The following is an 18,094-nucleotide window of genomic DNA, read 5'->3' on the forward strand; positions in this document are numbered from 1 at the left end:
AGTATATCAGCTCGAGTGATTTTCCTGCAGCCCGCTCTGTTTATGTTTGTGTTAATATACACACATACGATCAAGGTGCCCTTTCCTATGATCATCGAAATTACATTTAACAGACTAAATCTCAATACAAGGGCAACAGCTGTCACTGGAATAAATTAGGGTACATTTTACAGCCAGGAGAAAACCAGAGATGTCAGCTGGCTGGCAGTGTGTGTGTGTGTGTGTGTGTGTGAGAGAGAGAGAGAGAGAGAGAGAGAGAGAGAGAGAGAGAGAGAGAGAGAGAGAGAGAGAGAGAGAGAGAGAGAGGGGGGGGGGGGGTGCATTACACACAAAAGGTAAAGAATGAATGTGAGCAAATCAAGCCTTTTTTATATTCCTAACACTACCCAACTAACTCTGCAAACAAGTATAAAATATACAATGAATCATATTACTATCATTACTACCCCAGTGACAATCACTAATTTGCCAGACCAAGCATGTGCAGCTCCATGAGAAGATGCAAAAATCGCTGAGCATGTCAACAAGCCTGGGAGAGACTACACCATACCCTCTCCCTCTGTGTGCAAAGACCAACTGACACAGCAAGATCCTTCCCCAAAGTTAATTATAACTGTAAATGACATAAGGCATCTCAGCATACTGAAAAAAGTGCACCTACAAATTTAAATATAGATGGGAGAAGCACCATATATGAATGCAGATGCAGTAGCCATGCAGAAAATGAACTATGTTTGCAAAGGTTATGATACCAATGACAGCAATGCTGAAAACAATTATTACCATGCTACCTTACACCTTCCTTTGGGAATTCTCTTGCATACTCAATACCAACCCTTACTTCTATTTCTTGTCTTTAGAAAAAGAAATCAATAAACTCACTTAAGATCATTTTCTGTAAATACTTTATACCATATCTCTTGGTAGTAGTACATGCTTTTTCTAAATAAAACAGCATTGCTGTTGTACACTAATGAATATGTATTAACATGTCCTTTCTGAATGGCTCTTGATCTTTCTATGGAAAAGTCTGTGATAAACAAGTCATGTGCACGTCGAGCAAGTTTCAACTCCATCATCTGTCTTGCAGACCAACCATATAATCTTCATTTACTTCAACTGCCAAACTGGAATAACAAGCACAACTAACGACAGAAATAAAGAGTGGTGCCTTAATCTCTTGAAAGCTTTATCCAATCCACCTTGTTGTGCAAACCTTGAATAATAAGGAAACATACCCTTGTAAATGCTCCAGAAAAATAAGTCATTGTATGTGCTTTGTGAATACCAATCCAGGTAATTTTTTCTTTTTTGAACAAATAGGCAGACAATTTTCTAGATATCTTTACTGGTATCGCTAATGTAAGTCTTAATCCTACAAGAAAATAGGCAGACGAAATTCAAGATATCTCTGATGGAATTACTAAGCTTTAGTTTGGCAATGTCCTGGCTCCAATTCCAATATAGCCAACCAGCTTAACTACACAATCTCACCCTAATTCTAGCATTCATTGTTTTAATTAACTAGGAGTTCATCTTTAAACATCAAATAAACTGCTACTAGAAAACTTCAAATCATCATTCTCATGAATTTATTCCTTTCGCCACTCCTTAAAAGAACATAAGCAACTACAAAAAAAATATAGGAAGTTCCCTCATTTTGTAAAATATGAACTTATTCCACATCTTACAGATAGCAATAACATGAGGGAACTGCTATGCATAATTCTACACATCCTTATCCCATTTATTATTCCTCTCTCTGCACATTACCCAATCTTATTCAACAAATACTCTGACCATGGACCAACTGTAGGTGGTCTAAAGAGAAGCAAAAACATGTTCAAATACTGTCTATTCTATCAAACCATTCACTACGACCTGCTGCAGACATAAAGATACCCCTACCTGCATAGTGGTTACAACAATTCAAAGGCTAATTGTTTCATATTTTGACTTTGGAAAAGGAGAGAGTAAATTAAAAAGCAAAATGCTTTGGTAGCTTTCCTGACCCCCTTCATGACTTGTGGAAAGTTCATTTACTTCTGTGAAAGAAAAAAATGCCCATGAGCACTACCAGATACAATTTACCTGTAACTTTTCCCTTAACTATACGAATACATTTGGGTTCTTCAATGTTTGTCTCAATATCTTTTGAGAATACATATTATTGTTGATGCGTATTCAAACAACACAATCCTTCCGCAAAGTTAATTCAGACCATTATTTTCTTACAAGCTGAAGGCTCCAGTCATGGACAAAGTCCACTGCATGGCCAAGCTTTAGCTTTAAGTGAAGTATACAGAAGTTAACCAGAGAGAATAAGAAGAAAAAAAGGAAACTTTAAATTTTTTAAATGAGACATGAAAGGCTACCGAGTTCCAAAGTTTAAAGATATAAAGAAAGAAATGGTCGTAAAAACATCCCACATTATACAGCAGCTTGCTGAGTACTGTTTGGTCTAGCTAGTGGTAGGCACACATGCATCCAGCTCTCTGGAGCATAAAAACCATAGAAATACCTACAAATGAAGGGAAGCAAACCAACATGGAGGCATACAGCAAGCAGGTCAGGTTTTGAAGTTACCTTAGAAGAGTTTAAAATTCGGACCGCTTTCAACTCAACTCCGTCAAGTAAAGATGCAGAGCTAGAACCACCCCAGATGCGACAGCAGTACTCCATACAAGGACGGATCAATCCTTGAATAAACAGAGTAACTGTTTGAAAGAAAAGAAATTTCTACATCCACATAAGTTTCTTAGAGACAGACTTTCCTATTCCTATAATGTGGGAATTCCAAGATACAATAGATGTTAAAGTAACACCAAATATGCTCAGAGTTAAGTGCTGAAGGAGAGAGAAAATTCGAGGAATTTTTAATACAAAGATGGATAGAAACAGGGCCTCGAAGGTATTAAACTTGACCAGATTTTGTTTACCCTACTGAGACAACCAGCCTTATCTACCTTCATCTCTGACACCTGTTCCAACTGGAACTCCTTCAATGGGGTGGCCACGATAAGAGTCTTTCCATAAACAAAGAACCCCAGTGCCACTTCTTAGCATTTAGTGCCTCACCCTTAGCAGGCCACTGGCAGAGGGAAAGTCTAGTGCAGTGTTTGCAGAAGCTCCTACCTTATGTTCCTAATGATCACTAACGATCCTGTCTACTACTACTACCTAATGCTCCTGCCTACATGTTCCTAACTATTACTTCTATCTACTGCTACCATTCTGCCAAAAAGCCGGGCTAGCACAGAGTGCTCACCAAGGGAAAATCTTGAGTCACGAAAAACGAGCAGTGTGAATTAAGTGTTGCATACAACAGCAAAGAATGCCATAAGTCCACTCGTTAGTAAGGCATAAAGAAAAGGCAGCTACCTGGGTCAGAGGAGTGCAACTTAACCACTAAAGCACTGGCTCACAAAGCAGATATCACTAACCCTCCAGCTACCCAGGTGGGTAGTACTGGTAACATACCTCCCTGGTCATTGGCTGCCTACCAACCACTACCACATACTGTAGAAGTTGGTTACCAAGTTTGGAAGTGTGCGAAAGGAGAAAGTTAAGAGCAAATGTCTATTTAAGGAAGATTATTAGGCTCAGCAGGGTTGAGGGACAAGTCACTTGGGACATAAGACTGAATGGAGAAAAACTGGAGGAAGTGAAGGGCTTTAGATATCTAGGAGTGGACTTGGCAGCAAATAGATCCATGGAAGCAGAAGTGTCATACGGTGGGAGAATGGGTGAAGATTCTGGAAGCGATGAAGAATGTGTGGAAGGAGATAATTAATGCTATCTCATCCAACAAAAATGGGTATGTCTGAAAGAATAGTAGTTCCAACAACATTTTATTGTTGCAAAGCATGGGCTATAGATATGGTTGTGCAGTGTGTGGTGGTGTTGAAAATGAAATGTCTGAGAACAATAAGTGGTGAGAGTGGTTTGATTGAGTAACTAATGAAGGGGTAAGAGAGAAGTGTGGCTATAAAAAGTGTGGATAAGAGAGCAGAAAAGGGTTGTGTTGAAATGATTTGGACACAGAAAGGAGTGTGGAAAGGATGACAAAGAGGACATGTGAGTCAGAGAGGTGGAGGGGACAAGAATTGGGAAATCAAATTGGAGGTGGAAGGATGGCATGAAAAGAGATTTTGAGCAATCAGGGCCTGAACATGCAGGAGGGTAAAAGATGTGCACTGAATAGAGAGAACTGGAACAATGTGGTATACTGGGGTCATCACACTGTCAATGGACTGAGTCGGGGCATGTGAAACTTCTGGGGTAAACCATGGAATGGTTTGTGGGGTCTGAATGTGGATAAGGAGCTGTGGTTTCAGTGAATTACACATGACAGCAAGAGAGTGAGTGTAAAGGAATGAGGTCTTTCTTCAACTGTTTCCTGGCGCTATCTCGCTGGAGCAAGAGTTGGCAATGCTGTTTCCGGTAGGGTTGGGTAGCACCATGAATGGATGAAGGCGAGCAAGTGCGTATAAGTGTATATTATGTATATGTTCCTGTATATAAATACGTCAGTGTATGGGTCTTTCTTTGTATGTTTCCTGGCGCTACCTCACTAACACAGAAAATGGCAATCAAGTATAACAATAATAATAAAAAACATACGAATATAAAAATGTACATATTCATACCTGCTCATCTTCAACCATTCCAAAAGCCATCCCACCCCACAGGAAATAGCACACCTGCCCCTGCATCAGAGGTAACACCAGGAAACGGATTAAGACAGGCCTCTTCTGCTCACACCCATACACGAAATGTCATGTGTGATGTACCAAAACCATGGCTCCCTATCCACATCCAGGCCCAACAGACCTTTCCATGGTTTGCCCCAGACATCTCATGCCCTGGTTCAGTTCAGTGACAGCATGCTGATCCCAGTATATCACATCACAGTTCGCTCTAATCCGTGCACACCTTTCACCCTCATGCATGTTCAGGCCCTGATCATTCAAAATCATTTTCATTCCATTCTTCCACCTTCAATATTTCATTAGTACTGAACAATATTTTGATATGGCAACTGTGGGACTTCCCATGATAAGGTACCTGTTTGTCTGTTTACTTTAAACCATAAAAAGCGGAAGGCATTAACTAACATCCGTATGGTAGAAGCAGGGCAACATTACGTAAAGTTGGGCTATTTTGCGTTGTAATTGTTTTCGAATTTTGGCTATGTGACACCAGTCACCTACTATCATGACCTCTGTTTACCCCACTGGAAACAGCCATCCTAGCTCACCCATCCATGGCCAGTGCCAGTATCAGCTGTTCTCTAACATTCATACTGTAGTAGGTGGGCAACGTTACATAATGTTGGGCCCTTTTGCATTGTAATTGTACGGTGAAATTGGGTGATGTGGCATCTCTGATATGAAAATTCATGTACACAGCAGTTGTAAATAAATCCATTAATGATGTACTTGGTGTAAAACAAATGTGATCACAAAGTCCCCTAGCCTCATCCCAGGCGTACCTGATCAGCTGCATACCCCAGGTCCTCCCACAGCCAGCTATGATGCAGTATTGCATAAGTAACACTTCTTATGTATGTACTGGCTCATTCCTTAACAATCCATTATTCATAAAGTATGCCACCTTACATGGATGTACAAATAAGTCACCCATCTTTATTGATTATTCTCAAAAGTTTTAGTTTCTGTTCAGCATTTTTTCATTATATACCTTTACATAGGGAGCTGGAGTTTCGATGCATTACACAACAGATAAAGAATGATGTGTGAGCACAGGTGGCCTTTCTTCATCTGTTCCTTGGCCTACCTTGCTAACGTGGGAAACAACATTCAAGTATGAAAAAAGGAAAAACTTTTATTTCACACATGATCGCCTTTTGCCATATAAGCAAAGTAGGACCTGAAACAGACAAAGGTCGCATTTGCTCACATTTGTTCTATCTGTCATTAGCAATGCACCAAAACCACAGTTCCCAATACAAAACCAGTCCTGACAGACCTTTCCCTGGTTTACCTCAGCTGTTTTATATGGCCTGGTTCATTTCAGTTTCACACATTTTTCAAGGCTTCCAGAACCTTCGTCCCCTCACCCACCCCATTACTTACTTCTGCTTCAATTCACTGCCATGTCCACTATTAGGAATCCAAACCTATTCATTTTCTCCATTCAAACCCATTTTCCTATTAACCTGACCCTCAACCCTGTTACATCTAATTTTCTCATACCTTCTTCCTTTCTCACCTTCTTCTAAACTGAGTCCCCAACTTCCGCAGTTTCTCACACAAATCAGTCTTGTAACATGAAACTGACTCGCTAGCTCCACCCCCTACATACTAGACCCTCTCTTTACACACATACAATTGCCTCCCCACCCTCCCATCCATTAACAAATTAACTGCCATGGAGACATTATGCATCACTGCTGCTGACCAACCTTCAAGTGGAATCACGAATGCTCAGTATCTGACATCAAAACTGCTGATACACTCACTCAGCTGCTCATGATATTTTTTCTCAAGATCAGATGAATAAGCACCAGTAATCACCAGTCTCTTGCTATTCACTTTAATTTTTTCCCAAATCAGTCTGCAGTTTATTTATTTATACCGACACACACTCCCACAGCTCCTACTTCAACAGGAATGGAACCCCTTCCTTAGCTCTTGTCCTCGCAACAACCCATGACTTTACTCCTAAGACATTTCCAAACCAATTCTTCCCCTTTACCCTTGAGCTCTGTGCTTTGTTTCACTCAGATCCAAAACATCCACGTTTCCATCCTCAAACATACCTTTTCTCACTACTTTTCATCCTGGTTACAGCCACAAACCTATACATCAACCCAAGCCTTTGAGGAGGATGAGCATGCCTGGCTCATCCTGTTTCCTCTTTGAGAAAATGAAATACAAAATGAGGGTTTCCAGCCCCGGCAGTTCCCAACTCATTTGGTCAATTTCTACGTCAAGGAATACAGAGGAAGAATTTCCTTCTGTAACTTAGGATCAAATTACATGTACCTTTTTATCATATCTAATTGCCGTTTCCCGTGTCAGTGAGGTAGCGCCAGGAAAAAGACGAAGAATGGCCCATCCACTTGTATACACACATATACATAAACACCCATACATGCACACACACATCTATAACATTCTTTTTTTTTTATACTTTGTCGCTGTCTCCCGCGTTTGCGAGGTAGCGCAAGGAAACAGACGAAAGAAATGGCCCAACCCCCCCCATACACATGTATATTCATACGTCCACACACGCAAATATACATACCTACACAGCTTTCCATGGTTTACCCCAGACGCTTCACATGCCTTGATTCAATCCACTGACAGCACGTCAGCCCCGGTATACCACATCGCTCCAATTCACTCTGTTCCTTGCCCTCCTTTCACCCTCCTGCATGTTCAGGCCCCGATCACACAAAATCTTTTTCACTCCATCTTTCCACCTCCAATTTGGTCTCCCTCTTCTCCTTGTTCCCTCCACCTCCGACACATATATCCTCTTGGTCAATCTTTCCTCACTCATCCTCTCCATGTGCCCAAACCACTTCAAAACACCCTCTTCTGCTCTCTCAACCACGCTCTTTTTATTTCCACACATCTCTCTTACCCTTACGTTACTCACTCGATCAAACCACCTCACACCACACATTGTCCTCAAACATCTCATTTCCAGCACATCCATCCTCCTGCACACAACTCTATCCATAGCCCACGCCTCGCAACCATACAACATTGTTGGAACCACTATTCCTTCAAACATACCCATTTTTGCTTTCCGAGATAATGTTCTCGACTTCCACACATTCTTCAAGGCCCCCAGAATTTTCGCCCCCTCCCCCACCCTATGATCCACTTCCGCTTCCATGGTTCCATCCGCTGCCACATCCACTCCCAGATATCTAAAACACTTCACTTCCTCCAGTTTTTCTCCATTCAAACTCACCTCCCAATTGACTTGACCCTCAACCCTACTGTACCTAATAACCTTGCTCTTATTCACATTTACTCTTAACTTTCTTCTTCCACACACTTTACCAAACTCAGTCACCAGCTTCTGCAGTTTCACACATGAATCAGCCACCAGCGCTGTCATCATGTATATACACATGTATATATTCATACTTGCTTGCCTTCACCCATTTCTGGCACTACCCTGCTCCACAGGAAAAAGCTAGCTACCCTTGCTTCAGCAAGGATGCGCCAGGAAAAAGAGACCAAAAAGGCAACATTCGTTCACGCTCAGTCTCTAGTTGTCATGTGTAATGCACCAAAACCACATCTCCCTATCCACATCCAGGAACCACAAACCTTTCCATGGTTTACCCCAGACGTTTCACAAGCCCTGGTTCAGCCCACTGATAGCATGTCGACCCCAGTATACCACATTGTTCCAATTCACTCTATTCCTTGCACAACTCTAACCCTCCTGTATATGTGATTATATCTAATTTTTCAACATCATATGGACAATGTGAGTCATTTATCAACATGACTGGCTTTATTCTTTCTCTCATTTCCAAGCTTTTTCATAAAAGACTGCTCTATATAAATGTACGTGCTCACAAATCTTTTACCATCACCACCATTAAACCTAATAAGCAGACTACCACTAGCACATAAAAGTTTATGAAAATCACTAAATCAAGATGCTGTTTACATTGACATATATACTACGTGTAAGCAATTTGGGTATAATCTGTAAGAACCAAATTACTAACTTTTGGTAATGAACATAACCCCTTATAACATGGGTTTCAATTACTCATACAAGAGACCTCTAAAATCTTAATCTAGTTGCTCTGCATGCAAACCCTTTACAAATTGAAACGACCCAACATGATGTATAAACCACCCTCTCAACATAGTCTTCAATGCCATCCCATCGAACATACACCCTTCTAAAACCACACTTCCCATTACACTTCCTAATCTATGGTCTGGATATCACACATCTCTACATCAAAAACACCAATTCAAAGTTATCTCAAGACCCCTCATGCCCAAGATGCAGCTTCAATAATGAAGACACTGACTACAGTCCTAAATTATCCTGTGATCACCTCACAAACGTATGCATAACATCACCACACTCCTTGACCTATGGTCCTGCCTGTTGGGCATGTGATTTCCTGAGCACTACAGGAGCTCACAGAAGGGCCTCCTGAGGCAGGAAGTAATGCAGTACGCTCACAAGATCACAGTATTAGATGAATGGAATAAACTGATCAAATTGTGAAAGCTGATATTAAGGTTAACAAGTTGTATGAAATCCCTCTTAATGTTGTAAATACATTAACCTCAACTGAAGCAACTTATTGAACACCTAATTTAAAAGATCTTGCATTTTATGTTTAAGTCACCCACAACCATTAGTCTGTACAATTTTTTTTTCTACTTTACTCACCATGTTTCACTATTCATTGACACTTTCATAACAGTTTTCATTAAAATTAATGTCTAATGTGCATGGTTGTGCAATGGAATTGCTTAACTTGTATAGGGCATCATTCTTGACATAAATCATGCACCAAACATTAGTAGTAGTAGTAGCCAATTTAAGTGTCAAACTCCCAATTTCATTTGAACTAAATTATGACTAAAATTAAATTTTCTCCAAGTTAAATGTTCATGATTTGGCTGTTTTCCATGTCTAACTCTTTACAATAAACTTACTAAGTAAATATCCATAATTGTGTATCCACTTCTGATCATTAGAACACCAAGCTCCTAAAATGCTCCTCCTCCATAATATCCTTTAATCTTTCCATTGTCCATTCTTTGCTGAAGGTAAGTTTCAAACCTTAAAAAAAGAATTTTATTAAGAGCTGAATCCATTCAACAAACCTAACACCATTAATCTGTTAGCACAAACTCCAAACTGCATTTAAGTTCAGATTCTGCCAAAGTTCAAAGCAAGCATTGGACTCTACACTTCCCAGTAAGGGCCAGCAAACTGATACATATCTAACATTCCCAAATCCTTATCTTCTCTCTCTCAAGAATTTCTTAAACAGGATACATGATTCAGAAAAACAAATAGAAATCTACTGCAACATATTCTTTTTCTTCACATCTGAGGTACTTTAAGCTTAAGAGTCTGAAACAAAATTACTCCAATTTCTATTTATCAGGGGAAAATATTTAACTACTAATGTATATCTAAACATGGTAAACACTGCAGAAACTAAAATCGATTTTTGAAAGTCTGCTCCTATGATCATCAATAATGAGACTACTTAAGTTTATTTTCATTAAATTAAAAACAAATATATTTAAAATTACACACCAATTATCATGACTGATTAATTGGGAATTATCCCCATTAGTGCTAGACTGGATCTTGAATACTTAAAACGATCATTTTTCATACACACATGGAAAGGCTGAAAAACACAAGAAAAGCAGCAGCTATTCATAATACGCTATGGTGTCCTAAAATTAAATGACACTAAATCTAGGAACTTTCATAATTTTGTGTATGAATCATATATCAAACTATGGCATGGTTATAAATTTACTTTCAGGTCATCTAAAAAAGTGACTGATCTAATCAAGAATTATGAAGGAATTAGCAATGTTCTCATTTAATCTTATCTCAATGGCAATGGGTGAACTTACAATCATAACATCCTAGCAACTAAGGTAACTTGCAGCCAGCAGAACCTCTTGTCAGTTGATGGACAAGCCAAATGATTAATCCAATGAAAGCTTGCAAAAAGTGGTCTTCCATTAAATGAGGACACAACAGTAAAGTCTTCAAGGTCTTAACTTGAAAGAGGATGCATGTGGTGAAGTACAATACAGGATACAAATATTCTGACAATTTCCTTATCAAAGCCCTATACGGTATCACCTCTGTACAACTTGGCCACATGACACATCTTTGCCTAATCAAATCTTTGAAATGTGATTGCTTTGCATTACTCATTATCATGAAAACCAGATTACAGCATCTAAACACATATATCACAATGAAGGGTTTGTTAACCCAATCACCTAAGCATATTATGCACATCTATACATCAAGGCAAGCAAAAACTTCCAGTAAATATCTTAAAAAATTCCAAAAGACTACCTTCTTAAGTAACCTGAAAAGTTTCTTTCACTTAACTTGGAAAAGCAGCATCCTGTACCAGTAACATTTCCCAAACTGACCTGTAACTAGAACTCTATATTGTGATCTCCTTGCTGGTGGTCCTCTGCCTCTACCCCTACCAGCACCTCCTCTGGCAGCTCCTGGTAGGCTGTTGCGAGGAAATTCCACTCTGAGTCGATAACCATCATAGTCATATCCATCCCTTGAGTGAACTGCATCTTCCGCATCCCTGTTAAAGCAAAACTGAAATTGAGGCGTAATCTTTACAGCAAGCAAAACAGCATAAATGACCAAATACACATGCCTGGCCTTCCATCCTTTCAAAAGCAAATGCAACAAAACTGCTAACCGCATAACAGAACACTCAGAACAATCACTGGCTGCCTACCTATGACCTATACACCAAAACTCAAACTACATAATGACCCAAAGACCCTCCTTATACAATTCCACCTCAACATGTTCTGTACAATTCTTTGCAACAGTCTCTGGCCCTTCCCAATCAAACCCTACGTAGAACTAATAAGCCTCCCGTCTCACTTCAGCAACCTCTTCTCACAGATCCTCCTTCCTCCAGAAAATGTAAAACAATATACACTTACAGTGAAATTAGCTGACAAGCACAAAATAACTGTCCTCCCAAATCTCTTAAATTTTCACCAACCCACCAAGTATACATAAATTTGACATGAATCACACTTTCCATCTAAGCTCTGGACATCACCCATCCCTACATTATTTCAAACAGATTCAACACATTCCAGCACCCTTCATGCCCAAGAAGCAACCTCAATGTGGACACCTAGCACTTGCTGCTTAGTTGCTAAGCTCTCTCCCCACATAAATATTCTTGGGGGTCACTGAAACTGAGCAGAGTGAAGCTATAGATAAAATATTTGGGACAGAACAATTCACAAAACTGATGGTTCAGTTTACAAGAATTTATTACAAGTATAGAGCATACAGGATTAGGGCTTACTATCATAAGAGATAACAGAAAAAGCCAAGGGCACAAGAGTTACTGAACCAAAATTGATGGACTTGGCTGCAAGATAGGTGGCATCTATATTAGAATGAATAGATAACCAGGAGCTTAACCGACAAATTTTTCATGATTTCTAGAAAGGAGGAAGAACTTGCACCACATTACTAGATGCAATCTCTGTGATAACAGAAAAAACTGGTGATAATCAGAGAGGGATGACCATTTATAGTTCCCATTTGAGTCATCAAGCTAGGAGGTACTAAAACTGTGATAAAAAAAACAGTGGGTCATAATCAAGACAAAGGGATGACCAATTATAGTTCCCATTTGAGTCAAGCTAGAAGGTACTAAAACATGTTAAGAAACACCGAAACAAGGAATTTCAGTAAAGTATTCATTATGCGAGATAGATCAAGAGATAAAGCAAAAAGTAATGAATACTGTCAGGAAAAAAGAGTCGATGCATAATAAGGCATGAGGCCAGACCACCCCTGCCAGTGCTGCAAAGATTTCAGGAATGGTACCCAATGGTTATGGTTGACAAAATACTGTATACAAATGCAGATAAATTAGTAGTACATTGTAGAGCCGGAATTCAAGGGTTCTACACAGGAAATTGCATCTGATATTGTTTGCATTGTGGACAAAGCTTACTAAAGAGATAAAATCTCTCCTTTTCTGCCCAGAAGCTGACAAGGCAGAATTTGAATTCTGGTGAGGGAATCATGGAGACAACTTCCCCATATGCACAGGATTATTTCATAAACCTACATATCAGTGAACACACTAGGATAAAAGGAACTGTTTCACCATCATAAGTACATCTTATCTTCACAGACTAGAAATGGCTATTAAAAATATCATAAATGATGGTTAGTTGTAGTTGGTATACAGCAAAAAACCAGGGAGGTACATTATCTGGACTACCTATCTGAGCATCCAATTCATGAATGGAGAGTTTCAAGCACTAATGATTGATTAGTTTTAAGGGATCCATAAAAAAGAGAATCTAATGGTTTAGCTTTTTTATGCATGACACACAAATACTTGTAACTACATAAACATTTTGGTTTACTTTTAAGATATCTAAAAACAGCTACTTTCATTAAATTTAAGTCTGGATTCTGAGTTATCTAAAAACAGCTACTTTCATTAAATTTGTCTGGATTCCTTTAAAAATCTCATATATAGAATTTCTAATACTGTACTTTCTTTACTTTGTGTTTTTCATTTATATAATTCATTATCTGACTCTGAGGCTCCACTGTACATGTTAAATGGGTTATTCCTCTCCAATTGACAATGGGTCAATATAGTAGGACCTGTCCTCAGTCAATAAATAGTGTCTCAAAATGCATTTTTTGCTGATGGAGGAATTCCATACTTTCACTTTTTTTTAGGGCCCACCTAAATTACATCATTTTTTTATTTTGCTCAGAATCACTGCCTTAGACTAATGATTTGCTTGCTACTACAGTACCAATGTCACCAACACATTTAGGATACCAGCAATTTTCTACATTCTTTTGAATACTTACAATACAATCTTTTACTTTTTGAACTCTGAGATGCACTGGCTTGGGATGCACTCTAGGAACTGGAATTGACAGTAAGTTCATTTTTAGGATACTGCCTAATCAATTTGGGTGAAGCCAAAACAGAATACAGTCCAACAGTAGTACATATGGTGTGCGTGCTATAGGAGACTTTTCTTCAATAACTAAAGCAAAGCTTATAACAAATACATTTTGAGCCATTAGCAAATATTTTGATTATGTACCATGCAGAAGAAATTAACATTTTTTATCACAAAAGCTATGTTGCTTTTGACCGTTTTATCCAATCCCTGCAAAGTTTGATCTCAGGAACCTTCTAAAAATGAACCAACCAAAAAAATTCTTAAATTAAGATAAAATCCAAACCAGTCTCATTAATAGCACTGTTTATTCTCATTTAAATGGGTCTAAAAAACTTAAGACATTGTTTCACATACCCAGTTATTCTAGCTCTATCTTCGATGCTCATTCCCTTTGGTAGATCCTTTAAGGAGGTGGCCACAACAATAGTCTCCATAACTGTTGAACTCCAGTGTCACTTCTTAGCCTTTAGTGCCTCACCCTTAACAGGCCACTGGCAGAGGGGAACTCTAGCAGTGTTTTCAGAGGTTCGTACCTAATGTTCCTAAGAACAATTACTACTTAATGTGTCAACCGAATACTCTGCCCAGTGATCCAACCTACATCTACTACCTACTGCTTTTATCTATTGCTCCCATCATTTCATCAAAATGCAAGAAAATCTTGAGTTGTGCAAGTTAAATGTTGTCAAGTGTTCTGTGTGATATGGAGAGATTATGTTTGTGGATAGAAAGGCAGCAGTCTATGTGTAGGCGAAGCAAGCGACCTGGGTCAAAGGATTGCAACTTGACAACCACTTAAGTGCTGGCTCACTATGCACGCATCACTAACCTTCCCAATACCCAAGCAGGTAGTATCATTAATATAATCCCCTGGTCTGTGGCTACCTACAAACTACTACCCTAGTATTTCAGCAGCAAAAACGACATATCTAGCATTACTTGGTGTAAATAGAAACCTATAGAAAAACTAAAGTTCTTCAGGTCTTGAATTGATGGGAAGCTCACCAAAATCTGCATAAACTTATATTAATACTTTTAAGCATAACCTAAGATCAAAATTAGGGGCATTAACCAATTTTAGGATATCAGAACAAATAACCACAATTCTGATCTACACAATGAATCATACAACCATGATTTTCCTATCTGCCTTAACAAGAGGAGCAATACACTACCTTCAAAACGTTTAGCAATTTAGTCTTAAAAAAATTTTAATATAAGGGGTCCATACCAATCTAAAATAAACCATGCTTAAAATTTTCTTGTCTCCTTCAGCAATACATGTGCAACTGGTTATCTTTAAGCTGATCTTGTAAAATATATAGCATCATTTTTTTCTCAGAAATGAAAACCCGTTATCTGCCGATTCAGACACCTTATACATAGTAGCTTGGAAGCATCTAAAGGCAACTTCAGGACAATGCTGAATAGATTACCAAATCATCAAGGAGGGATAACTTATCCCCTGGATTAATGTTTAAAACTCTTCAAGGCAAGGAAGTATGTTAACACTTAACTTTCCTGACAAGAGTTTCTAAAATCTTGATTACTCACAACCATTCTCCACCTCGGATGTCTTTAAACTGCTAAGCAAACCTTAATCATCTGCCTCAAAGGCCCATTTTCTGCAATTGCCTTGCGATATTTCCAATATGCATTATTGGCTTTCTCTAAATGAACAAATGCTGTCACTTTCTTATGGTTAACAAATCCCTTGATTCACACAATATGCATATCGAGATTTTCTAAAAACACATTGGAATGGAGTCATGAGATTATTCTTTTATGGTGCTAATCCTACCAAACATTGACAATTTTCTTCAACAGTATGAGGTGACAACTTGTCAGCACAATACGTCTACAACTTGTTGCAATGGCATAATCTTTACCCGACTTAACAAGAATAAATATCTTACACCTATAAGAGAATACAATAAGCCTCAAGACAGTATTAAACAAATCTAACCAAAATTCTAAAGAGGGTTAAGGATGGCAATATAACCCCTTAAAGTCTACACTTTTATGGAAATTGACTCCGACTCAGAACAACTGGCAAATGACCAAAGGATGCTCCATGGAAGGACCATGTAGATAGCATCTGAAAAAGCATCCAAGTTGTGTATCCTCCAAAAGTCAGCATTTGAATGATGCCCATGAGAATATGCAACTGAACCAGGACTACCATGCAGGTAAGGAGGCTTACAAGTATCAAAGGCAGATGCTCTCTGCCAAGAGGAATACCTCCCAATTGTTGGACGTGTACCCTTCCTTTAAAACAGCTCTTTACTGCACATGCAAAAGATTTCTTGCTTCTTATTTGACATTTTGGGTGGAGAGAGGTTTAAAGCTTGCATATCTTAAAATAAGATGGTTATTCTCACAATTTGGGTTTATAACAGTTTGTCAGAAATATCCATGAGGAATGTCTAAAAGGATTCCAACAAATATCTATTCTAATCGTAGTCTCTAATCACCAAGTCTGTATTACAGGAAATAAATTTAATATTCAAAGCTAATAACAATAGAGAGCTAATCAAATCTACCTTCCTATAAAATGCAACACTAAGAAACCACATTTTCTAAGTAAAAATAACTACCATTAGAAAACAAATTTAAGCTAATTTCCAAGAACACTTACAGGAGCAATTTGCACGAATTTCCTACATTGCAATAGTAATCATAAATAAAAAAAAAAAAAATGCATATAATATTCCAAGGACAAATGATGTTTTCAAGGTGCAACCCAAGTTCCATGTAAATCTTTCAACAAAATATACAAGATTAAGGGTCAAAGGCCATTGAATCTTGTAGAGGCTGGAATTCACCATTCACCAAGATTTGACAGCCTGCAGAGCCTGCAGTTTGAAGAGGTTAACATGACCCTTTTGGGACACGTCCATCACATCTCCACAACATCCATGACTCGACGAAGGACCCACAATAATGAAATAAACAACCCTTAGTGTCTGACTTGCCACAAAGGCAATATAACACACCCCTGAAAACAATTCCATGTTGTATCACTTGAAAGTCTGCCACAAAATTAAAACAGCGTCATATCTATTTAAAAAAATAAATTATTGGTTTACATAGCTTCTAAAGTACTTAGTTCTCCGTACAACTCTTAAAGCAACACTTTAAAAAAAATGTAGCTGACACTTTCAACAAGTGTTGAGCGACGCCATCAAGCCACACACACACCTCCAGCCATCACGTCCCACCCCCCTCCCTCACCCTACACCAGGATATAAATGACACTTCAAGTCACCCCCAAACACACCACACACAACTTGTCCTACCCTTGCGTCATCAACCATGTTTATTAATCCAACCAGAATATCCGATGTGACCTACTACGCGCCAGACACGCTTTAAGACGCCACCGCGGGCGCCGCTCACCTTGGGTCCTCAAACTCGACGAAGGCGAATGGAGGCCCTCGCCGGTTCTTCAGATCTATAAAGACAATCTTGCCGAACTTGTAGAACAAATCCTCTATATCCTTCGTCCTGATGTCTGGGGGAAGGTTCCCCACGTATATGCGACACTCGTTGTTACCTCGACCGTAAGACATGCTGGGGAGAAGCCGGCTCAACAATTGGGTGGGATCAAGGCGGGAACAGAATGGCGTCCTCCACGCGATGTTTGGTTTTGGCGGCGCGTTCCCCCCAGAACCCCGCCCGCCGCCACGCAAACTAGGTCTCCCGTATACCTCCTCTCTTCCAACACTGTAAACTTATATATACTTTTCTCTTATCTTTTAGATATACTATGATTCTAGAAATTAGATAGGGCTACTGTAGACATACGAATTAAGATGTTATATTTTTGCCGCCAACTATAAAATCCAAATCTTTTCCCGGGAATGTTTAAAATTTATATGCATAATTTACATACTTCCAATCATTTAGTACGCACTTGACACAAATCTAAAAGTTTATATCTATAGTGATATACGAAATCTTTCATACCAATTTCTAATATGGATAATACTGTCTTGTCATGATGCGTCTACTTTCATCATAATGCATGAAATATATAATAGTGCATCATAGTGATTTCCTCTGGGATGTCAACTAATCTATCTATCAACATTCATCAGATTAAAAAACATAACATAATCGTGATACCAACAGAGAACTAAACAGTTCCTGTGGTAACGAACTGGAAAATGGAGTTCAAAGCATTATGGTAGAAGGAACATTGGTAACTGTGGCTAAATGCAGAAGAAAAATTTGTCAGGAATGATTTGTCTGTTAAAGAGCTGGTTCTCTAGCTATGGGATTCAGACGGAAAAATAGATGATGTAAGGACATGTCAGGAACTTAATGATAGATTCACAAGTGTTTTCACAACGGAAGACATTACA

At 38.8% G+C, this 18,094-nt stretch overlaps 1 protein-coding gene across 6 annotated transcripts in view; it reads right to left on the reverse strand.

Moving 5' to 3' along the window:
- Positions 1 to 17,378, reverse strand: part of SF2 (splicing factor 2) — a 36,381-nt gene extending 19,003 nt beyond the window's left edge. For 5 of the 6 annotated variants that reach the window (XR_011716940.1, XR_011716939.1, XM_071695608.1 and 2 more), the window contains exons 1-2: positions 17,127 to 17,378; positions 11,163 to 11,332 (exon numbers count right to left, since the gene is read on the reverse strand). Coding sequence is in view for 4 of the 6 variants with exons in the window: in XM_071695608.1 (XP_071551709.1) it covers positions 11,163 to 11,332; positions 17,127 to 17,299 (343 nt within the window). In the remaining 2 variants the exon portion in view is untranslated. The remainder of the gene's footprint in view (positions 1 to 11,162; positions 11,333 to 17,126) is intronic. The other variant, XM_071695610.1, reaches the window with a different exon arrangement.
- Between the last annotated feature and the right edge of the window lie 716 nt (positions 17,379 to 18,094).

Source organism: Panulirus ornatus, chromosome 58 (genome assembly GCF_036320965.1).
Source record: "Panulirus ornatus isolate Po-2019 chromosome 58, ASM3632096v1, whole genome shotgun sequence".
NCBI lineage: Eukaryota > Metazoa > Arthropoda > Malacostraca > Decapoda > Palinuridae > Panulirus > Panulirus ornatus.